Source organism: Staurois parvus, unplaced genomic scaffold (genome assembly GCF_062004578.1).
Source record: "Staurois parvus isolate SC_StPar_1 unplaced genomic scaffold, SC_StPar_1.0 ptg000006l, whole genome shotgun sequence".
In the NCBI taxonomy this organism is placed as follows: domain Eukaryota; kingdom Metazoa; phylum Chordata; class Amphibia; order Anura; family Ranidae; genus Staurois; species Staurois parvus.
Window position 1 is genome coordinate 17522359 of NW_028317802.1, and position 25076 is coordinate 17547434.

Below are 25076 nucleotides of genomic sequence, written 5' to 3' on the forward strand. Positions count from 1 at the left end.
TACATAGTTAGTATTTTTAGTACCGTGATTAATTTGATTAATTAAAAATAATTTTAACCCCCTAAGGGCAGAGCATTAAGATTTACTCATTACAAATAAACAATAAGGCATTCAAAGGGAAGAACATTACTACTTTTAGTGAAGTTAGATCAGTTATTGCAGGAAAATGGTATCAGTTATTGAACTGTGCCTATTCCTAAGGGTGTTTTACAGCCATTGACACCCTATTTTAATGTACTTTTTTCAAGTGTTTTTGTACAAGCATTATGCAAAGTGGATGAGGAACATTCAAGGATTGGCTTAAGAGTTAAATGTTGGAGTGTGAAGGGCTCTAATAGTGTAGTAGTCAGATATGGGAGGGTATAACACTTTAGTGGAGCATACTTTCTTTTAGAGAAGTTAGTTTTCTCTTAACATTAACAAAAATGTAGCATAACAAGATATGGGGCATGCTATGCATTTCAATCAAAGTCTAAGGTTTAGTTTTACACCTGTAGTTGTGCACCTTAATAATTTGGAGACAAAAAGGTAAGGACTGTCCGTTACAGAGTGACAGCTGCTTTCAAAGAATGTATGGTATATCACTGAAGCCTAGTGTAGGGATCAGCCAAGAAGACAGTAATTTAATCCTGTATTTCTTGGCATTGGCTGCAGCTGCTGATTTGCAAAAGTTTTCCAACATTCCTGTTCAAGCAGGAATGCCCATGGAAGATAAAAATTTGTCTAATGTTGATCCAGTTAACCAGTTTAAAACCTATTTGACATATAAAACCTAGAGAGCAACACTTTATAAATGTGTACAATACTATTCAGACCTTTATATGCTTACTTGTGTTTGAAATTCAAAAACTAAAATCTGATTGGTTCTGAAGATGTACTATATTGCCAAGAGTATTGGGATGCTTGCCTTTATACACACAAGTCTTATTCTGTAGTCCACTCAAATTCATTCCAAAGCTGATCTATCAGGTTAAGGTCAGGACTCTGTGCAGGCCAGTCAAGTTCCTTCACCCTAAACTCGCTCATCCATGTCTTTATGGACCTTACTTTGTACACTGGTGTGCAGTCATGTTGGAACAGGAAAGGACCATCCCCAAACTGTTCCCACAAAGTTGGAAGCATGAAATTGTCCAAAATTTCTTGGTATGCGAGACCCCTTCACTAGAACTAAGGGGCCAAGCCCAACCCCTGAAAGGCAACCCCACACCATAATTACTCCTCCACCAAACTTTACACTTGGCTCAATGCAGTCAGGCAAGTTCTGTTCTCTTGGCAACCACCAAACCCAGACACATCCATCAAATTGCTAGACAGAGAATCTTTTTTTAGAACACGGCACCACTGCTCTAGAGTCCTGTGGTGGCTTGCTTTACACCCCTGCATCCAATGCTTTGCATTGCACTTGGTGATGTAAGGCTTAGATGCAGCTGCTCTGTCATGGAAACCCATTCCATGAAGCTCTCTAAGCACTGTTGTTGTTCTAATCTGAAGGCCACACAAAGTTTGGAGGTCTTTAGCTATTGACTCTGCAGACAGTTGGTGACTTCTGCACACTTCAGCATATGCTGACCCTGATCTGTCATTTTACGTGGTCTATCACTTTGTGGCTGAGTTGCAGTTATTCCCAGTTGCTTCCACTTTGTTACAATACCACTAACAGTTGACTGTGGAATATTCAGTATCAAGGAAATTTCATGGATGGACTTATTGCCCAGGTGGCAACCTATACCAGTACCACACTTGAATTCACATGCCTAGGTGCTTGATTTTATACATCTGTGGCCATGGAGGTGATTGGAACACCTGAATCCAATTATTTGGAGGGGTGTCCCAATACCTTTTGGCAATGTAGTGTGCTTCTGTTTTACAAAGATTTGTATACATCATTAGGATCAATTAAAATGATAGTGAGTAATGTATTGAAGTGGAATGCCATATAAGCTGTCCATACATGACTTGTTTCTTTTTGTTCAGCCTGCTGGCTGAATGAAAAAAAAAAGAAACAAGCCAATTCCCCTATTCACATATTTGAGGTGGGTGTGTGACTCCTCCTTACTGAGCTATAGTATTCCATGTCTACAGAGCACTCATGTGGCTGTAGCTCACCTCTGGGCACCTCCGTGTCTCCAGGCATGTGTCTTTTACTCACCACTTTGCACCCTTGTGTCTTCAGCTCATCTCTGTGTGCCTCCATGTCTACAGAGCACCCCTGTGCCTCCAGCTCACATTTTGACATCTCTTTGTCTCCAATGCACCACTGTGCATCTCCATGTCTTCAGAGCACCCCTATGACTCCAGCTTGCCTCTGGATGCTTCCCTGTTTCCAGTGAACACCTATGATTCCAATGCACCCCAAGTATCCTGTGACTCCAGTGCACCCTGAGTATCCTGTGTCATCCCATGATCCCTATAAATTCAAGACATCATGAATGTCCTGTGTCATTCAGTTACTCTTAGGAGTGAATTTACCAAAGGCAAACAGACTGTTCATTTTGCAAGGACAATTTCACTTTGAAATGGAATTTTCCATTAGCTTAGTGAATGAGGAAAAGCTGTATTAACTTCCATCATCCAATCATGCAGACAAAAATAAAAATTTTTGATTGTAGTTTCCTTTGCAAGTGATTGAGTGTTCTTTGCAAAGTAATTTTAATCACATTCACTAAGTTATGGTAACAATTGCAAAATGAACAGCCTATATCCATTTGGTAAATCAACCACTTTAAGGTGCCTTGTGCATATCCATAACACAGCCACACAGTCTCAGGTAAACTCCATCAATCACCAGGACTGTCCTCCTTTCTGTGCATACGAATCCCTCCCTTTGACAATTTGCTCAAACCATGAATCTGTATTACATGCCTAGTCACCTGCAGATTCCAATAAGCATCTCTCTAAAAGATTCTATGCCCAGGAAGCCATTCATGCCCAGGAAATCTGCTATCCCAATGCCTTTTTCAACTTGTTTTGATCAGCTTCAGGCCTTACTCACTACAGCTGCAGAACCTCCAAAATAGAAGAAATCATGCTAGTTTTTCTTACAAAAAAAACCTACAGATTTACAAAAATGAATACTTTTGCTGTATATTATGACATGTCAGAAATATATGCAGGCTTAAGGAAATTAACTAAAAATGAATCACATTATTGAGTATGTTCTTCTTTTTTTTTTAAACCTAATAAAGCATATAAATAGCTGTGACAGACAAGAGCTATTTCCCATGTGGTTACATTCTCAGGCATGAAAAGGCTGCAAGGAACATATGTTTATATGACAAATAGGGCTTTTTGTCTATGGTAACTATGATACATACTTTTAGAGGGACAGTGAAACAAAAAGGGACATTTGAACTTTTATTCACTTAGATCAGTACAAACATCAGAACTGTGTGTATATTATAATATGTGCAGGCTGATTGCACGTCCTGTGTATTGGGTACTGCGAACAAGCAGGCTCCAATCTGCTACTGGTATACCATTCCAATGAGTCACTGCAATTGTTTCTTGTTGAATAGTTGCTTTCTTTATTTGTTGCAAATGTCTTCTGACATGCACAACAATATGCAACCTCCCAGCCAGGGGCAGACTGACAACTTATGGGGCCCCCGGGCAATAGGGGATCATGGGGCCCCTGTGTCCTTACCCAAACTCAAAAAAGCCTATGAAAAAAAGGTACCAGGGGCATCTCATGGGGCCCCCTACTGACCCTGGGCCCTCAGGCAGTGCCCGATTTTCCAAATGGTCAGTCCACCCCTGCTCCCAGCTCTTCCTCAGTTGAGCCTGAGGAAGAGCCGGGAGGCTTGATACTTTTGTGCATGTCAGAAGATGTATGCTACAAGTAAAGAATAGTAATGATTGAACAAGTAATTTTTACAAGTGTGGTGACTCATTGAGTGGTGAATGTATGTATGTATATATATATATATATATATATATATATTTTAATATATATATAAAATATTGCACACACATCTCCTTGAGATCCTTAATCATTTATATATCTGCTTTAATATTAAAAATGTCATTTTGTTTGAATCGGTGAGCTTAATCATGCCTTAACCTCTCTTTCTGCAGGTGTAACAACAGTACTTACCATGACCACACTGAGCATCAGCGCCAGGAATTCTCTTCCAAAAGTAGCCTATGCCACTGCCATGGACTGGTTTATAGCAGTGTGTTATGCATTTGTATTTTCAGCTTTGATTGAATTTGCAACTGTGAACTATTTTACAAAGCGAGGGTATGCATGGGATGGAAAAAGTGTAGTTCCAGAGAAGGTAATATTGAAATTTCATAAGTTTTATCTTAGTATAATAATATTGCATTTGTAATCCAATGTTTTATATATAAATTATATCCAAGATCTCTTTACTAACAGTGGTTGCTTCTGGCCTATGTTGGAACATATTTTAAAAAGGTTGCACAAAATAATTTTCTATGTCAGCAGCAAATTTCATATATTTTGCTGAGTTGTCTCTTGAAACACATCCCAGCAGCAAGATATCCCCTGAGTACTGTTTTCAAAGTAAAGTTGAAATAACTGCTTTTGATTTGCTGTTTCTGCTGACAAGCAACTGGGGTGTTTGTGTCAGTGGAGAAGAAAATAGGCAATATCTCCTTTGACCCATAAAAAGTGCTGTAAAGAGAAACAACTTGGTAAAAGGGAGAGCAGCAACACCTGAGCAGAGAAAGCATTAAGATTGGATTGTGTAGTCTGAGGTTAGCTTTTGTCCAACCAGTGTTCGTGTGCTTACTTTGGGAAATGTTATCCAACCTGTGCTGATTTTTAGTAGCAGATGTTGTAGTGGTATCAGTAGGTTTAACAGGAGTAGCAGCAGAAGGAATGTTGTAAAACAGGAACGATGTTAAAAGTCCAAAGTTTGGTGGACCTTTGTAGTGGGAAGGTCATGTCTTTGTTAAATAGAACTATGAAGTAACTTTTAGTCTTTGCATTAACAATAACATACTGAGCCTTCTATGCTGCCATTGCATTTTAGAAATAGGTAGGTGCTTTAAACGTAAATACTAGTAAGGTTGTATTACTGCTTGTCAACATTAATGGAACAGTGCCACCAGGTGGCTTTATCAGAAAATAACACAAATTATTCGAAGTCTCTTTAACATACCATAGGACAAAAAAATGCATGTATTGTTTTGCACCACTTCCTTTAATTCGGAATTCAATGTAAAATTGCCAACATTATTTAACTAATATTAGCGAGAAAAAAAAAACTTTCAAACTTTACCCACATAATTGCATATTGTAAACTAAGTCTACATTATCTTCATAATAGAACAATGTTAAAAAATATCTGATAGTTTAGTTCAAAATATACACTGTAATGTATCATATGTAACTAAGGTATAATGTATTGGAATTCATAATATGAAATATCATTTAAGTGAAATTCCCAACATGCACACTACCCATCCAGGCAGATGATGTTGCTGATTCAGAAAATGCTGTTGAAGTGCAGATGAGGGTAAAATATAACTTTAGCATACTCATCCATTAATAATCTGAGTATCTGGGAAAGCAGAGGCCACAGAGAAACAGCATTCTCCCAAAAGCTTATACTGCACATTACAGGTACACTTTTGAAAACCTTACAGGCTTATTATAAAAGATACATTTGGATCATACATAGTTAGTTTGGCTGAAAAAATACAAAAGTCCATTCAGTTCAACTAAAGTCCATTCAGTTCAACTATTAAAAAAAAAAAACATTATCCTACACCCACAGTTGATCCAGAGGAAGGCAAGAAAACCCAGCAAAGCATGATCCAATTTGCTCCTGCAGGGAAAAAATTCCCTCTGGATCCCCCAAGAGGCAATCGGATATTCCCTGGATCAACTTTACCTGTAAATGTTAGTATCCAGTTATATTCTGTGTATCTAAGAAACAATCCAGGCCTTTTTTAAACCAATCCACGGAGTTGGCCAGAACCAACTCTTGAGGGAGTCTATTACACATTTTCACAGCTCTCACTGTGAAGAAACCTTTCTGTGTTTGGAGATTAAATTTATTTTCCTACGGACGTAAAGAGTGCCCCCTTGTCCTCTGTGATGACCTCAGGGTGAATAGCTCTATATGAACCACTGATGTATTTATACATGTTGATCATATCCCCCCTTAATCTCTTCTTCTCAAGAGAATAAATTCAGTTCCTCTAATCTTTCCTCATATCTGAGCTCCTCCATGCCTCTTATCAGTTTAGTTGCCCTTCTCTGTACTTTCTCCAGTTCCCCAATGTTCTTTTTTGTGAATTGGTGCCCAAAACTGAACTGCATTTTTCAGATAAGGTCTTACTAATGATTTGTACAGGGGTAATATGATATCTCTCTCTCTCTGGAGTCTATACCTCTTAATATAAGAGAGGATTTTGCTCGCTTTAGAAACTACAGCTTGGCATTGCATGCCATTATTAAGCTTGTGGTCTACCAGAAATCCCAGATCCTTCTCTACCATTGATTCCCCCAGTTGTACCCCCCTAGTATGTATGATGCATGCCAGCACCAATAGAGTATTAGGCAGGCTGTGCTCCTAAGTAAAATACAAAGAAGCAAACTGACCATGATGGTGCACTTCCTGGCATGGTCAATTTTTCAATAGGAAAGCAGGGGGACAAGCAGGATCATCGGGTATTTCACACAAAGGAAGCCTTTCTTTCAAAACAAGTACATGGTAACTCAGAAACATAGAAATATGAAATGTTGGATAACATATACTTTAATGCCAGTTACACCAGTCACCTGAAATATGTCTATTTAAACCTTCTTCGCCATCATAAAGAAAAAATCCATGGCAACTATAAACATATTTAATATGATCTAAATGAATACTTTGCCAACCAATGACCCAATACCATGTTGCAAATGTAAATGGACAACTCATGTATCCATTTCATAAATGGTTCCAGAGGGAATACCTTTTAATATTTTTAAAACCTATCTTGTCTGACCCATTTGTAAGTGATATCAAAATTATGGTAAGATCTTATGTACATACTGTAATCATAGATGATTCTTGATTACAGTTCCCATCAGGGACCCTGGGCTTTGCGGCGATACGCCGGGCGGCGCATGCGCAGAACGCCGACACGCACTAGCTGGCGGGCGGCAGGACCTGAGCGACCGTGGCAACAGCGACGGCCGCGCATGCGCACTCGCGATCGCAGACATGCGCCTGGCACCAATGACAGCACAGGGCGCGCTATTTAAACAAGCTAAGGGGTATGTACATTGCCGTTTGGTCTTGATAATCTGTTCCTGTGTTCTGTTTGTGAAGCTTCCCTGTTACCGACCTCTGCTTGATCCTGACCCTGCTGACTGTCTCCTGCTTGATCCCTGGCTCGTCCTGACCACTCTCCTGCCTGCCACTTACGATTGATCTCCCGTTGCTGAACTTGGCTTGACCTGACCATTCTCTGTCAGCTCCTCTGGTACCTCGCTGCCCGCACGTTACCGACCTGGTCCGCCTGACTACGTCATACCTCACGGTATCCATCCATCCCGCACGGATCAGTCCCTGCTGCTAGGCCTGCCCGCCTCTTCACATCAGGCCCTATTCCTCGCACACCTCTGACGGTACCCTCTACCATAGCCGGACGTATTCAGGGTTTGCGACCTGGTCTCAGTCTGCTCCAAGTATGGACCACTGGGATGGCCCCACCATCAGGGGCCCTGGTGAACAAGCAGATTGGGACTTAGACTCCGCGCCCTGAGGAACCCCACACTGTGGGCAGCTAGAGATACCGCCAGGTGGTGGCTGACATCCCCTTTAATGTGGGAACAGAAATTAAAACCTATTTACCTGGATTTAGTCAAATTTACAATTTGAGTACCTTCAACTGCCTCCTGCCCGCTATATAAGGAAAATAACGGGCAAGCCACGGTTCTCTCATTCTGGGAGGATGTCCTATGACATCCTCCAACTATCTGTGTATGCTCGCCCCCAGGGCCACATGGCAATTGGTGGTGCGCTATGTCCCTGAGACACAGTGGATCACCAATCAGAGCAAAGAGCGGATGATGTCAGCTCTGTCAAGTGATCAGCTGTGTCCAATCACAGCTGATGGCTCATGAGGAGAGAAAAGCTGGTAATCGGCATTCCGCAGAGGGGACATCTACACTGATGATCAGTGTAGCCCCATCAGAGCTGCCTAACAGTGCCACCTATCAGTGCCATATATGAATGCTGCCTTTCATTGCCCATTACTGCAGTCTCATTAGCGCACATCAGTGAAGAAGAGAAATTATTTATTTACAAAATTTTATAACAGAATCTAAGAAACTTTTTCTTTCAGCATAAAATAAAAACCTCAGTGGTGATTAAATACCACCAAAAGAAAGCTCTGTCTCAAAAATAATTGTGTTTGGGTACAGTGTTGCATGACCGCGCAATTGTCATTCAAAGTGCAACAGTGCTGAAAGCTGAAAATTGGTCTGGGCAGGAAGGTGGGATAAGTACCTGGTAGGCAAGTGGTTAGGGTTATTTCAAACATTCTGCATGTTAATGTGTGTTATTTTGTGCACTAACTTGAACTTTGAATTTAATTTTTAATGGGCTACCGATGCAACACAATACAGTTTTAAATGGGCCTTCAACATTTTTTCCAAAGCAGCTCACCATGAAGCACCAGATGGTTCACATTTGTTTGTTGTAATGCACTGAAATGCACATGTGTTGTGATGCTCTGGCAAGATGCATCGGGGTGACATTTAAAATGAATAGCATTATAGCACAAGGCTGTTAGGTGTGTTTAACACTGGATAATCATTAATAAATTACATACATACTGTACCTGAATTTCAACCGGTTTTAGCTTTTTGTAAGGAAAGTTAAGGACTCTGAGCCAAAACAGGTTACAGAATGCAATTCTGCTGACTAGGATTATGCTGATAGGACAGTAATACAGAGAGACTAGAGGGATAACCTCATCAGTCTAGTACTGCTCCTTCAATGTCCAATAATCATTGGACATTGGAGGAGCAGTACTAGACTGATGAGGTTATCCCTCTTACATCAGGACTGGAGAAAGGGCATGACTGTATCCTACCTAAAGCCTCCTAATATTAATAGGCAGCTGTATTATCAATTTTCTAGTTTGCATTTTTTTTTAAATCTAAACAACATTTAAAAACAGTGACATTTTTAACTGAATGAGCTGTCTTTGCAGATTAACTGATATTATAGCTAATATACACAGTATCATATTTCAAGTATAACCGATAGATAACATATTGACATTTTAGTTACACATTTGTAATTTAACTGAAATCCGGAACACAAAATAAATGCCTAATGATTTTAATAATAAAAACATGCTATATCAGGCTAATTTATATTTGCTCCCTTACTTCCATCAATAATGAATAATGATCCTGCTGGACACCAATATGGTCCAAAGCAGTACATTCATGATCAGTAATTGATCTTACTATAGCAATGCAATAACAACCTTGTAATTTTGTTATTTCTATTTCACACTGTTCATTTCCTGCTGTATTCATTGATTCAGTTTTTTGTTCACATTGCTTGCTACAGAGATTCACAAAATTTTCCTTTTTTTGCCATATAAATTTGCATTACGAAAAATTAAAATGCAATTCCAATTCAGAGACAGGACTAATATTACTTCTCAAGATGTCAAGTTATTTCATTTAAATGACCGCAATTAGAACATTCAGGTCATGCCATTAATATATCTTGTAAATAGATAGATAATAGATAGCAAAAAATAGACCTTTTTGCTTTCATCTATGATTGTCTCTAGATGGACAAGCATTGGAAAAAAAATAGTTGTGGCTGCAAATATTGATCATACAGTGTATGCCAACTTGGGGAGGAGGAGGCGGCAGATCATTTGCTACATTTTCTAGTAACAGTTCAGGTGATAACTCCCTTAGCATTCCTATTGGGTTTTGGTGCTGCCTGTTACTTAGCCATTAGAAATTGAGGAGATTTAGACATGCCCTCAAGCATCTGGCCAGTCCTCAGTTATATAGCTTTGCCTCTCTTTATTTCTTATACTAGAAAAAAGAAAACAAATGTTAGAAGTTCCTTAAAACCCTGCATTCTGTTCAACAGCTTGTACAGTCCTGATTTATATGACGGTACTTTGATGAGTTCACTGGAATACACACTGTTTCTCCTCTTTAGAGCTGTGTTAGAACACAGCTGCACTTAAAAAGACTCAGTAACAAGTGTTGCCATGTAATTGCCCATATCTCCTTGCTCATAAATTTTTCTTTTTGGTGTGCCTTTACTATAGCTTGTCCTTAAACCCTTTTGATGCCCATTTCAAGTGTCCAGCTTTAGGCCACAGCATGCTTTGTGATAGAAAGTGGCTTGTTTGGTGTAAAAAAACTAAATTTCATTTTCCAAGCACATATTTTGAGTTATTATTGTAGTGTTTACCAAAATTAATATTTTATTTAACTTTTAGAAAATAACAGATTTGTTCTTCCACTTTTTTTTAGAAAGGGCCAGGCAAGACTCTTAAGCAACCACTGTGCGAGGCTAATCAGCATACCAGAATGCACCGAAGTGCCTTTTGGTGGTGGTATAGGGCATTATTAGTCTCAGCTGCAGAGCTTTTACATGTAGAGCTTCTCAATACTATTGTACAAACAGTAGATTTTCCTCATTTATTCATTTTGCTTTTTTTTTCCTATTCAAAGTGTCCAGAGTTTTGCGTATATTGATTTATTTTCTTTGCAATATATTGAAATAAAGTGTAACATTTTTGTATATTGCATTTTCTAAACTATTTTGTAGGTTGTGACATTGATTTACAGAGAGATTTCTTTTTTTCTATGTTAACCCTGTGTGGGGTTAGCTCAGGTGGGGGATCTCCTTCCCTGGAACAAAGGTAGACCGCACAGCAGGCTTTCGTCAAAATCTGACTGGATGTTAGTTTTATTAAAAAGGTTTGCAAGAAATATCAAAATAAACAAAACATCAAAATAAACCCTTGCCATCCAGGCACTAACTAAACAGCAGATGATTCCTCTCTCAGAGGTGAAGGGCTTCTCCCTGTCACCAAAACAAAGTAACAGCAAACCTTTTCTTGCAGGTATAGTCCATACACACAGCTCTCTCAGAACACCTCTCTGAGTCCCAGGCCACGAGCAACTCCTTGCTCCAGCCCTGCCTTATTTATACCACCTGTTGGTGGTCATCAGTGGAGCCCAAACTCTGGTCCGGACCCACCTGCTTAACTGTGGCCCCGAAAACCCGGAGTGGACTCCACCTAAACGGTCAGGTATGAGCATATGCGAGGTGACACATAGCGTCCCTCTATCACCTCGCCGTTCATCCTGTCACATACTCCCCCCCTCTTCTCAAGCCCCTGCGGCTGAGCAACTGTCCCAACCAGACAATGGACCCGGGAGAGGGCATCTACATTACTTTGCAGTTTCCCCGCTCTGTGTTCCACTGTGAATTTGAACACTTGTAGTGCGAGAAACCACCTTGTCACTCGACTGTTTTTCTCCTTATTATCACACATCCATTTGAGCGGGGCATGATCAGTAACCAACTTGAACGGTCTTCCTAACAGGTAATATTTCAGGGCCTCCAAGGCCCATTTGATAGCCAAACATTCCTTCTCCACAATGGCATAGTTTCTCTCATGTTTGTTGAGCTTTCTACTTAAGAAGACCACAGGGTGCTCCTCCCCATCTCTGATTTGGGACAGTACCGCACCTAGTCCCACGTCAGAGGCATCAGTCTGTACCACAAACTCTGTTGTGAAATCTGGAGTCACAAGCACAGGTTGAGCACAGAGAGCTTGTTTCAGCCTTTGAAATGCGGTCTCCGCCTCAGGATTCCACTTAATCATGACTGACCCCCTACCTTTTGTCAGATCTGTCAGTGGGGCTGCAATGGTGGCAAAATTGGGGATAAACCGCCTGTAGTACCCCGTGATTCCAAGAAATGCCCGGACTTGTTTTTTATTTACAGGTTGGGGCCACTTTTGAATTGCCTCAATTTTTTTGATCTGAGGCCTAATGAGACCTCGACCAATGATGTAGCCAAGATATTTGGCCTCCTCTAAGCCAATGGCACACTTTCTGGGGTTGGCGGTAAGACCTGCTTCCCGCAGCGAATCTACGACCGCTTGCAAGCGGGACAAATGAGACTCCCATTCTGGACTGTGGATGACGACATCGTCCAAATAGGCAGCTGCATATTGGCGATGTGGTCTCAACGTCTTGTCCATCATCCTTTGGAATGATGCAGGAGCCCCATGCAAACCAAACGGCATCCGCTTATACTGAAAGGACCCCTCGGGGGTGGAGAATGCCGTCTTTTCTTTTGCAGCATCCGTTAAAGGAATCTGCCAATAGCCTTTGGTCAGATCTAAGGTGGTTATGTACCGAGCCATTCCCAACCTGTCAATGAGCTCATCCACCCGAGGCATCGGGTATGCATCAAACTTAGACACACTGTTCAGTTTCCTGAAATCATTACAAAAACGAATGGTTCCATCTGGTTTTGGGACCAACACTATGGGACTCGACCACTCACTGTGAGATTCCTCAATCACTCCCAACTCTAACATGTCCTTTATTTCCTTTGCCACCGCTTCCCGCCTGGCCTCAGGTATTCTATAGGGCTTTACATTTATACGGACCCCGGGCTGGGTAACTATGTCATGCTGTATGACCGTCGTCAGTCCAGGTAGGGGGGAGAAGAAATCTCCATTTTTCCTCACAAACTCCTTAACATCATTTTGTTGGGCTACTGACAAGGTTTCCGTTATCGGTACCTGAGGGGCCACGGGAACCACGTCCTTTTGGGGGCTTGGTACTGCCAACAAACTTTCCCTGTCTTTCCAAGGTTTTAAGAGATTAACATGATAGATTTGTTCGGGTTTCCTTTTTCCTGGCTGGTAAACTTTATAATTTACTTCCCCCACTTTCTCCCTAATTTCAAAGGGACCTTGCCACTTTGCGAGGAATTTACTTTCCACGGTGGGGACTAGCACCAGCACTCTATCCCCAGGGTTGAAGGTACGGATCCTGGCACCCCGGTTATAAACCCTTCTCTGGACCTCCTGGGCTTGCTCCATGTGTTCCCGAACGAGTGGCATGACAGCTGCGATTCTATCCTGCATCTGTGAGATATGCTCGATGACACTTCTATAGGGCGTGGACTCTGTCTCCCAGGTTTCTTTTGCAACATCTAGCAATCCCCTGGGATGTCTACCATACAGTAATTCAAAAGGCGAATATCCTGTAGATGCCTGAGGTACTTCTCGTATAGCAAACATGAGATATGGTAGCAAAAAATCCCAATTTCTCCCATCTTTGTCCACCACCTTTTTTAACATATTCTTAAGGGTCTTGTTAAACCTTTCCACAAGCCCATCGGTTTGGGGGTGGTAGACCGAGGTACGGAGATGGGAGATTTTGAACAATTTGCATAACTCTTTCATAATTCTAGACATAAATGGCGTGCCCTGATCCGTTAATATCTCCTTTGGAATACCTACACGACTAAACACCCGAACAAGCTCTTTGGCGATATTTTTAGCGGAGGTATTACGCAAGGGGATGGCTTCAGGATACCGGGTGGCATAGTCAAGTATAACCAGTATGTGCTGATGGCCCCGGGCACACTTTACTACTGGACCCACTAGGTCCATGCCCACTCTTTCAAACGGTACTTCAATTATGGGTAGAGGTACTAGCGGACTGCGAAAATGGGGTGAGGGCGCAGAATATTGACATTCCGGGCATGATTCACAATGCGCTTTGATGTCTCCATGTAAGCCTGGCCAGAAGAATCTCTGGGTTATTCTCTCCTTTGTTTTCTCTACACCCAGGTGTCCACCCATTATATGCCCATGGGCTAAATCCAGTACCATCCGGCGAAAGGGTTTGGGGACCACTAACTGTTCTACCACCTCCTCCCCTTGCTTTACCACTTGATACAGCAAGTTATTGTTAAGAGCCATGTAGGGAAAAGACACCGCTACATAATTTTCAACTGGTTCCCCATCAATCATTTTAATGTTTTCACGGGCTCTATTAAGTGTGGAATCTCTCAGTTGTTCCGTACAAAAATCCTCTTTTCTGACCTCTAGGTCAGGCACCACATTCTGTCCACTCTCACTAGAGCCAGCGATCATCTCTTGTTCTATATCCTCAATGTCGGGGGTTGGATCCAACTCCTCCTGCTCCCCAGCCATTACAGAGAAAGGGAAAAGATCTACTCCTTCCTTGGACACACCAACAGTTTCCCCTTCCACCTTGCCGTCAAAGGGGTCAGGAGTGAGTTCAGGAGTTTCCGGCGTTTCCCCAGCAGGGGGAGCTCGGTCTTCCCGACTCCCCTCCTTATCCCATAACTTCCAGAAATGGGGAAAATCTCTCCCCACTATGGCTTCATGAAGCAGAGAGGGCACCACCCCCACAGAATGGGTCACAGGGCCCCAGGGAGTACCAATCTCCACCAGAGCAGTCTGGTAATTATGTGTATCACCATGAATACAAATAACCCCAATCATGCTAGGGTGTAAGCTTGCAGGGTTTACCAAATCACTTTTCACTAAGGTCACAACACTACCCGAGTCTAGCAGAGCAGTTACTGGCTTTTCATCAATGGCAATCACACACATTTGCTTTTCCATGCGTTTCTGACACAATAGTCTTATCATTTTTTTCTGAGCCTTTGGCCCATGGAACAGTCTTACCGGATCCTCCGGATAGTTTTCCACCCCTAGTGACCTTGGGGTACGGCCCAGGTGAATGAAGAAAGTCCTCAGCGGCTGCATATCTCTCCACCAGGTCCACCAGCTCGTTTGCAGATTTAGGGTCTCCACGGCCGACCCACTTCCTCAAAGTGGCAGGGAGTGCATGCAAATATTGGTCCATGACCACACGCTCCACAATCTGAGGGCCTGACAATACCTCTGGCTGGAGTCACTTTTTGGAGAGATGTATCAAATCGAACATCTGAGATCTGGGTGGTTTGTCAGCCCTAAAATGCCACTGATGCACCCGCTGAGCCCGGACTGCAATGGTGACACCCAGGCGTGCAAGGACCTCAGCCTTCAGTTTCTCATAGTCCTGGGCATCCCCTGGTTCCAGGTCATAATAGGCTTTTTGGGATTCACCTGTCAAAAATGGTGCAAGCAGTCCTGCCCATTGCTCCTTTTTCCATCCTTCCCGAACAGCAACCCTTTCAAAAGTTGTGAGATAGGCCTCCACATCATCCGCAGGTGTCATCTTCTGCAAAACATAGCTGGCCCGCGCCATTTTCTGCTCCACTGGCAGTGGATCTGCAGATTCCTTCTTTAATTCTAATAGGTGTTGGGCCACCTGCTTAAGGAGCTCTCGGTCTGCTTCTTGGGCCTCCGCAAACTGGCGATTTGTCTCCCGTTGTGCTGCATTGGCCTGCAGCAAGGCTCTTATTATTTCCTCCATCTTCCCACTTGCTCAGGAAGTGCCCGCCAAATCCACCACCATATGTGGGGTTAGCTCAGGTGGGGGATCTCCTTCCCTGGGACAAAGGTAGACCGCACAGCAGGCTTTCGTCAAAATCTGACTGGATGTCAGTTTTATTAAAAAGGTTTGCAAGAAATATCAAAATAAACAAAACGTCAAAATAAGCCCTTGCCATCCAGGCACTAACTAAACAGCAGATGATTCCTCTCTCAGAGGTGAAGGGCTTCTCCCTGTCACCAAAATAAAGTAACAGCAAACCTTTTCTTGCAGGTATAGTCCATACACACAGCTCTCTCAGAACACTTCTCTGAGTCCCAGGCCACGAGCAACTCCTTGCTCCAGCCCTGCCTTATTTATACCACCTGTTAGTGGTCATCAGTGGAGCCCAAACTCTGGTCCGGACCCACCTGCTTAACTGTGGCCCCGAAAACCCGGAGTGGACTCCACCTAAACGGTCAGGTATGAGCATATGCGAGGTGACACATAGCGTCCCTCTATCACCTCGCCATTCATCCTGTCACACCTGCTAGAACAGAATGCTGTATAACTCAGGCACAGACCAGTATTGCATTTTTACTTAAAAAGGAGTGTTTGCAAAATGTTAGGCTGACTTTATATTTCTGTGTATTTCTCATTAAAAAAAAATGGTTGCTCATAGTAGTGTGCCCAAGTTGGTATTTGCACACTTATGTACAAAATGCCTGGTGCACTTTGGAAGATTTTAACCCCTTGGTGCCAACGTAACACAAACATGCGGCCTCACAGAACTGGGCTTTTTTCCGTGGGGTCACATATTTGTGTACCCACACGGTGCACCCCCAGTACAAAGACCAGGGTGTCACTGAGGGCCTCAGGTCCCATTCTAAGGATTGGGACCTGAGACTCCCGATTCTGGGTCACAAGAGCGCTGTGATAGCCTCTGCTTGGCTATCAAGTGATCAGTCAGAGTGAAGCCCACCCCCTTTGCTTTTTTTTCTCTCTGAATGGAGGAGAGAGATCCAATGTATATCTCTCTCTCTCTCCTTGCAGAGAGAAAAAAACAACAGTTTGTAAAAAAAGATAATTAAAAAAAAAACCTAGACCAACGTTTGATCTAAGTCAGTGCACGGGTTAGTTTTTGGGTCAGGGTCAAAAAGGTCAAGATTTTTTTTTTTTTAATTGGTATCAGTGTCAGTTTTAGGTAAAAAAAAAAAAATAATATTGTGCACTATTGTTTCTGGGCTGTACTACAGGTACAAACATTTAACATACACATATATGGTATCGCTGCGGTCGCCGAGAGCTGGAAAAAAATTTTTGGGTTGTTCTTTGGTGGTAGGTTATGGTAGTAACAAGAAAACACACAGCTAAATATAAAATCTGGGGCTATCCATTACCATTTACCACCAAATGATAACTCAATTTGTCTTGAAAAAAATAAGTTATAATTCACCTGGATGTACAAAATAGTTGTGATTATATCTACAGTTTTACTAACATGTCAAAGTTATAAACTTTTACTTCGGCTTTAAAAATTTTTTTACCCTTAGGCATGAAGGGTTAAAGTGAGTGATGTGAAGAGTCATTGGTAATCTGAAAGTGGACTCTTCCATCAAAGCTATATTAGATCATTTTATCACAGTATAGATAAATATTATAAATGTTTTCAGCATACCACAGTAGCAATGCGGTGTATTTTTTATTTCAGTTTTATCAGTTTTACAGCAATATAATCGTTAGAGTCAAATAACATTAATCCTCAACCTGACTAGGAATCCAATAAGTAGCGTTTTTTCATGGTGAACATGGAAGTATGGTAGGGTCCCTCCTCTGTGAGTAACACAGCAGCCAGGGCTGCCATACTTTTAGAGCAACACGGTACCTCCCCTAGCTAGACGCAAAAAGTAATTCTTAATTACTATTGGTATGAATTATTTGAATTACTTCTCCAAGGCCTAGGGCCCCCGGTTCTTTCCAATGTCTAATGATAGTAAGACGTGCAGCCATCAGAACATGTATTAGTACGGTTCTAAACGTGGGGGTATGGACTCTATTCCCAAGGCTAACAAAGACATATTTGGAGTGAATAGAATAATAACTCCAAAGATCTTGGCAGCAAGACTGAAAACCCTGGACCAGAATTTGACAAGTTCCAGACAGGTCCACATAATGTGAGCTAGGATTCCTGTACAACCACATCTCCTCCAACAAGTTGAAGACACTTCAGAGGAGAACTTAGATATCCTATAGGACGTCAAATACCAACACAGCAGTATTTTTTGTGTCATTTCCCAAAGATTTACACTCTTAGTAGCTATGTATGTGGAGAAAAGTGCTTTCTTCCATTGCTCAATGGAGTACTCACCTCCAAAATCCTTTTCCCAGGCTAGTATCAGAGGGGATTTGACAAACTGTTTTTTATCTTGAAGGAGAGAATAAAATAATGAAATGTCACCTGTTATTTCCCTGTATCATTTCTTCTCTACCAACCAAATAGAGCATTTACCTGCACACAGATATGACTAACTTCAACCATAGCACATACGCTAGTTATAAATATGTAAACAATGACCGTCACAGTACCCAACGCTTTCCCTACCCTTACCCCTATCATCACACTACTTTACCATTAAAAAGTTGATGAAGAGTCAGGACGAGATAACATTTCACTATCATTTTATCCATTTTCCTCTTGGTATCCACCATTTTACTTTTTATGATGGATGTACTGTTCTACATGATTTCGTCTTGCACAACTGTTTACAATTTGTCCCGTTTGCGAAACGGAAAGCAACATGTCATGTCTATGTTTTGACTGTGATCTATGGCTGTACATGCTCTAAATGCTTTTGTCTTCTCTTAAAACAATAAAGTATTTTTGGAAAGAAAAAAAAATAATAAAGAAATGCCCGTAGTATTGGTAGAAGTTGAATGAAAGTATTGGCTACTTGCCAGGGATAATATTCTGGATAAGGTGGGAATTTGTGCATACCTGAAGCATTCAGTGGCAGGAAGGGAGTACTCCAGTTGCAGTGTCTGAAATGTTTTTAGAACATGGCCAATGTATAAATCATCCAGGGTTAAGATGTCTATCAACTGCCAAGTTGTAAGGTTTAGATCTGGTATGAGGAGCGCTAGAGCAGTTATTGGAAATTTTAGAGAAGTGAGTTTTTGTTGTATAAAAAGAGCTTTGCGCAAATGTAGCTATTCAACTGAAGCTTTAATGGTAGGCGAAAGTTTAGCATTCCTATGAGCAATATAGGGCGTCAATATTAAATAAACAGGTTTCTGCCCGGCACGTGATTTTGTTCTAGTTCTGTCTATAAAGTATCAGGTTGGGAGCAAACCCCTTTAAGTTGAGCCAAAATGGAGGCCCAGTAATAATCGCGCAAATGAACATGGCCCATACCTCCTGCTTGCTTAGATTTGTTTGCTGAAAGCATAACATGCCCTCTTACCCTGCCAGAGATACTTACTTGTTTAGCATAGACTGTAAAGATGAGAACTAGGAGTTACGTACTGGGATAGGTAAGGTTCTAAATAAGTAAATCAATTGCGGGAGAATCTGCATTTTGAAGGCAGCCAACCTTCTTGACCAAGACAATTTGCAAAGGGCTAATTTGTGTCGGAAAAAGGCCAGGAATGTATTATAATTTTCCTTAACAAGATCATCAGTTCTAGGGGTTAGGGTAATGCCTAAATAGGTAAGCCCTCTGTCCTTCCACACATAAGGGAACTTGGATTGGAGAGACTGTTTGATTTTATCTGACAAGCCCAGGTTTAAAATATATACGATTTTGTCTTGTTCACCTTATAATAAAAAACTTTTAATTGAAGAATGTTAATGCTAATTGCACTGAAGACAGTGCGTTTTCCACATCTGTGAGCATCATTATGTCGTCTGCAAAAAGGTTTATGGTGTGTATCCTTTCCCTATCCGGAAGCCCTTTATTTGTGGATGTGTGTGTATATATGTAGCCATGGGTTCCATCAGTAAATTAAAAATGAGTAGAGAGAGGGCATCCTTGTCGGGTACTGTTAGATATATTAAATGGTGTTGACAACATAGCGGATATATAGACCTGAGCGGAGGAGTCAGTATACAATACCATTATGGCTGAGTAAACTGGGCCTTGAAATCCAAACTTAGTAAGTACTTGTGCCAGATATGCCCAGTGTATTCTATCAAACGCTTTTTCCGCATCCAAGGGCTAGGAGCAGAGAAGGCATTCTGTTTTTATTGGCTAAGTGTATAATAATAATCAGGCATCTAGTTGTATCTGCAGTATGGCGACCCTTTGAATCCCGATTGGTCTAAATTAGTGGTTCTCAACCTGTGGGTCGTGACCTCTTTGGGGGTCGAACAACCCTTTCATAGGGGTCACCTGAGACCATTGGAAAACACATATTTCCGATGTGTAAAGAGCAGCTACTGTGTAGAAAGCAGCTGCTGTGTTGAAAGCAGCTACTCTGTTAAAAGCAGCTACTGTGTTGAAAGCAGCAGTATTGGGAGGTAAAACGACACTTCATGAATTATAATTACTGAGTAAATAATTTTATGGTTGGGGGTCACCACAACAGGAGGAACTGTATTAAAGGGTCATGGCATTAGGAAGGTTGAGAACCACTGGTCTAAATGGATGAGGGAGGGTAACATGTTAATCAGTCTATTGGCTACCAATTTTGCATAGATCTTTAGATCATTATTTAGCAGTGAGGGTGAAAATTCTGAGCTGTGGTAGGTCTCTTCCCTGGTTTTAGTAGTGCAACTATTATTGCCCTAATCATTTCGGAAGGGAAGGAGGCACAGGTAGTGGCACGACTATACACCTTCTTTAGATTTGGAGTAAGAATATGTTTAATGGTTTGATAGTATTCCCCTGTCAAGCTATCTAGGCCCAGTGATTTGTTATTAGGTAGAGATTCAATAGTGCTGGTGATTTCATCATCAGTAAGGGGAGGTTAAGGTTATTTAATTGGTCTTCTGATAATTTAGGGAGGTGAATTGTTTTTAAAAATCCACTAATGTGCTCCACTGTGGGTTGGGGAGTGTTAGGGTCTTGGGTAAGATTATAGACAGAGCTGTAGTACTGGCTAAAGGCATTGGCAATAGCTTGAGGATTATATAACTTGTCTTGTTTATTCGAGTGAAGAATGAACGATATTTTGGTTTTATATCTATGGCCCCTAAGACGATTAGCTAGGATTTTACCCGCCCTGTTGCCACTCGTGTAGTATGACATCTTTAGCCATCTAGAGGCTTTTTAAAAATTTTCTAACAAAATTAGAAATTAGTCTAAGGTCATGGCATAGTGTTGTTAGTTGGTCTGAGGAGTTATTTGGAAGAAGAAGTCTTGTTAGTCGTTTCCAACTTGTGAATTGTCGTAATGATATCCTGTATTAGCCTTTCCCTCTGCCTCTTAACCCCTGCTCCTAGCTTAAGAATACTTCTTACAAAGGCTTTATGTGCATTCCACACAATAGATGGGTCCTCAACAGATTGAGCATTAATATAAAACAAAATTAAATTAAATTAAGGAGTTTTCTAACATAAGTTTGGAAAAATCAGCCTGTTACAGCCATGGGTTGAATCACAAAAATATGGATAGGACTGAAAGATGAGTTATCTCCAACCGACAGCCCCACTGAGGCATGGTCCGACCAAGTTATGGCATTAATCTCAGATTTAATTTTAGGTAAGAGCCACTTATCGACAACAAATAAATAAATTCTAGGATAATGTGATATGCCTTGTGGAGAAGAAGAAATAGTCCCTTTCGTTGGCGTGCATGTACCTACATACATCAAATAGCTCGTGGGTGTAAAGTAGTGTTTGCAATGATGCTTGGTGCCTTTGGGTAGATGGATAGAATCTATCTTTGGATCTGGTGTGAGATTGAAATCGTCACAAAGTAATAGAGAGAATTGTTGTTTTGTACGGATCTTCTTTAAGACTTTTTATTCAGAAATTTGATCTGGTGCCTGTTTGGATCATAAATGTTAGCCACGGTGTATGTAGTAGAGTTGATGTCGCAAACCAAAATGTGGTATCGGCCCTGTGGGTAGGAGACCTCTCTACGCAACGCAAAAGTGACAGTCTCTTATAGCTGTTAATACACCTCTTTTCTTTGCATCCGCATTCTCCAGGAAGATGTGAGGATATTTAGCAACAGAGCACTTAGGGTGGTTTTGGAAATGCGTTTCTTGAATGCAGAGAACATCGCAGTTGAACTTTGTAGCCTCTTTCCACAAAGACCTGCGTTTTGCAGAGTGATTCAGTCCTCTTGCATTAAAAGTAAGAAAGTTCACCTCCATTGTGTGTTTGAGGTATAACTTGATAGGTGTATAACTCAGAAACATTCTTTACTCTTGCGGGTCTTCCACGATGTGCAAGTCACCCTTTTGTTGCACAGATGTCGCTGCTAAAAAAATGTCAACCACAAGCGAGAGCTAGTGTAATGGTGAAGGCACAGAAGGCTGTAACTGAAACAGATAAATTGTAAACCAAAAAGGAAAATGTAGTAACAGAACAGGTATGAAAAACAAACAAACCACAAAAACATGGAGGTCTTTGAGACCCTGGTGCCACATTCTGCCACTCATAGTAAGAGGGGGAGAGTCCAGCTTACGAGCTCCTTTGTTACAGGGACTGAGAAGGAGGTAAAATCAAATTTCCCACTTTTGGTCAGTTATGGGTGCATGAATTTATGGATGTGACCATCCACCAGCGGTGATCAACACGGGTGGGTTTCAGGTAGTATGTTCCAATACTTTAAAAGGGCTAAACCCCTCTCCATGTTATCAATCAGAGATTATTAGTTTTGTCATGAATCCCCATTTATAGCTGATCTTGTGATTCCTCAATGCTTTGGTTATTGTGCTTCTGAAGCGTGCATTGAGACAAGTCGGCGTAGAATTGGAGATTATATTGTGCTGGAATAAGATCCCTGTTACCGACAGACTTTCTTTCACATGGAAAAAATGCAGTCGTAGTATAACATCTCTGGGTATATGGCCAGGGAGATGTGAAGGCTTAGGTAGATGATGGATCCTATCCACAGTGAGATCTAAATCTGATTGGTCTGGTACAATAGTGCTGAACATCTGACTGACATATCTGCGCAGATCATTTTGCTGAACTGTTTCTGGATTTTTCAATAATAATTTTCAAATTATTCCTTCTAGATCTGTCCTCAATATCTGCTATTTTAGCCTTAATGATGCTTTGTAATCATGAGCATCAATCAGATTGTTTATTATTGTGGCAAATCCCCCCATCTTTGTTTCTATGTGATCCACCCTAGATGAAACAACCTGCAGTTCTGTGCCAACTTTATGAACATATTGCATCATATCAGCATACAGAGAGCTTCTCAAAGTTACAAGCATATTTTTAAGGGTTTTATCAAGTACAGGCTGATTGCTGGTAGGGAAGTTATCAACAGAGTCAGGGAGCTCCCTAGTGTCATCCCATGAATCCTGGATAGAGCTCACCTCATGTGCAGAATCAAAGCCATTCCTCCTCACACTTCATTTCTCCGGGCTCCCAGAAGAAGGGGTAGATGGAGAAGAATGTTGGCTATTTGATGGGCTGTTTCTTTTTTGAGATTTACCAGGCTGTGATTGCTGCTGAGGGATACAAGGGGCTGGAGTGGAAGAAGAAAAGCAGGCACCATCATGCCTGTGCCCCTGTGTAAAGAATGCTGTCAGCTTCTTCAGCTGGTGCTCCTCTTTTCTCCTCCTAGTCATGATTCCCGGAGACTAAAGGGAATAAACTGCTGTAATGGGGTGAGAAATAATGGACCTGTGAGTCTGCAGTGTGCCGCTGTGTCCCTGAGTAGACCGGAGCTCCACTCTCAGACAGCCATCTTGGATTGTGGCAAGCTCCGCCCCCCAAATGCAGAGTATTTTTTGTTGAATAAGTGATGTATAGTCTCAGAGCCATGACCCTACGGAAAATGTTGCTACTTTCCTTTAAAAAAAAAAAAAAAAAGTTACCCTTCACAGAGCTTGTACCACAGACTTTGTGTCTACAAACATTACACTGGCCTCCTCATCAGGCAACTGGTATATTGGATGCCAGATCTCCCACTGATTACTGTATTTCCTTCTGCTGGTACTTTTATGCTCTATAGGGACTTAAGAAAGCAGCATGGAGCACAAGAGAGGGTAATCTGACACTTCCAGAAGTGCTGAATGCTAGAGATTGGTAGCTAAAGAGCATAGCAATGAAAACATTGGAGATTGGCATTGCAGTCAATCAGAAAATAAGTATTATCCCATTTCTTCTGTTTTTAGGGTGGAATGTGTAGCATGTTTCTGCTCCTGCAGCTCTCCCCCCAATTCCCCCTCCCTATGGCAGCAGGCCAGGGATCTTCTCCCTGCACCTGCTGTCACAATTTGAAAAGAGCAAGGCTCTACAGAGTTCTGAGATGTTTATTTCTGTTTTCTGTCTGTATTTGATGGCCTTACTTTGTATGATGGCTTGCTTAGTATGCTGGGGATGAAAGCTGAAATTGTGGAGATTATTGCACCTTTCAGTGAATTTTCAGATGACAATGGTTATCAGTAGTATACAGGCAGCAATACAACTTAACAGAAGGTTTAACCCTCCTCTAGTCTATCCAAAACTAAAAAAGGGTTTTGCCTAGGCATACACTTAAAGTGGGGAGAGTCCACAATAAAATACCTTACAATTCTACTCTTCTCTAGTGCTGAGTGATACAGGCACTGCCCCCGATCTCTCTTGCTACTGCCTTTTCCACCATGGCACAATGCAGGAACAGGGGCGGACTGACCATTTGGAAACTCGGGCACTGCCCAAGGACCCGGGGTAAGTAGGGGGCCCCATGAGATTCCCCTGGTACCTATTTCATAGGCTTTTTTGAGTTTGGGCAAGGACACGGGGCCCCATGATCCCTTATTGCCCGGGGGCCCCATGTGTTGTCAGTCCGCCCCTGTGCAGGAATGAGCCAAGGGTGTTCCTTACAGTACATAGAGAAATAAAAAAATAATTGCTATGGGAAATAGTAAGAAGTGTTTTGGCAGATTATACTGTACTTTACAAGTTAAAGTGGAATTAAAAAAACATCTGGGAAGTAAAGACATGTAAACTGTAGTAAATAATGATCAGAGTTAATGCATGCTGTGAATTTTATAATTCTATTAAACTAAAATGAAAAGAAGACTTATTTTGCCAGTATTGAATGTTAGAATAAAACTTGACATGTATAATAAAAAAAAAACAGTGAATCATAGGAGATTTTGATTAGTGAGAGTGTTAAATTGATAAAAAGCAATACATTAAAAATATCAAGTAATGGGAGGTAAGCAAAAAATATTAAGTAAGCACTTAGGGTTGGACTGTTGTGGATAATTTGAGAGAAGATCAGAACAGATCAGAAATGTACTTCAAGTGGCAACAATTGGAGACACAAAAGGATACACAGTGTATGTATGTATGTATGTATATATATATATATATATATATATATATATATATATATATATTACATACACACATCATACATACACACACACACACTGTTGTGCAGTCAGGAAAAATATTTTGTAGATATTTTTGTTTTTAGTGTTATATATATAGTGCTGTGAAAAAGTATTTTCCCTGATTTTTTTTTTT

The 25076-nt window shown here is 41.3% G+C and overlaps 1 protein-coding gene across 1 annotated transcript in view; it reads left to right on the plus strand.

The window, feature by feature from the left end:
* GABRA1 (gamma-aminobutyric acid type A receptor subunit alpha1) overlaps nt 1-25076 on the plus strand; it is a 185187-nt gene that overhangs the window by 152101 nt on the left and 8010 nt on the right. The window contains exon 9 of the mRNA XM_089663299.1: nt 4075-4277. Within this exon, the coding sequence (XP_089519425.1) occupies nt 4075-4277 (203 nt within the window). The remainder of the gene's footprint in view (nt 1-4074; nt 4278-25076) is intronic.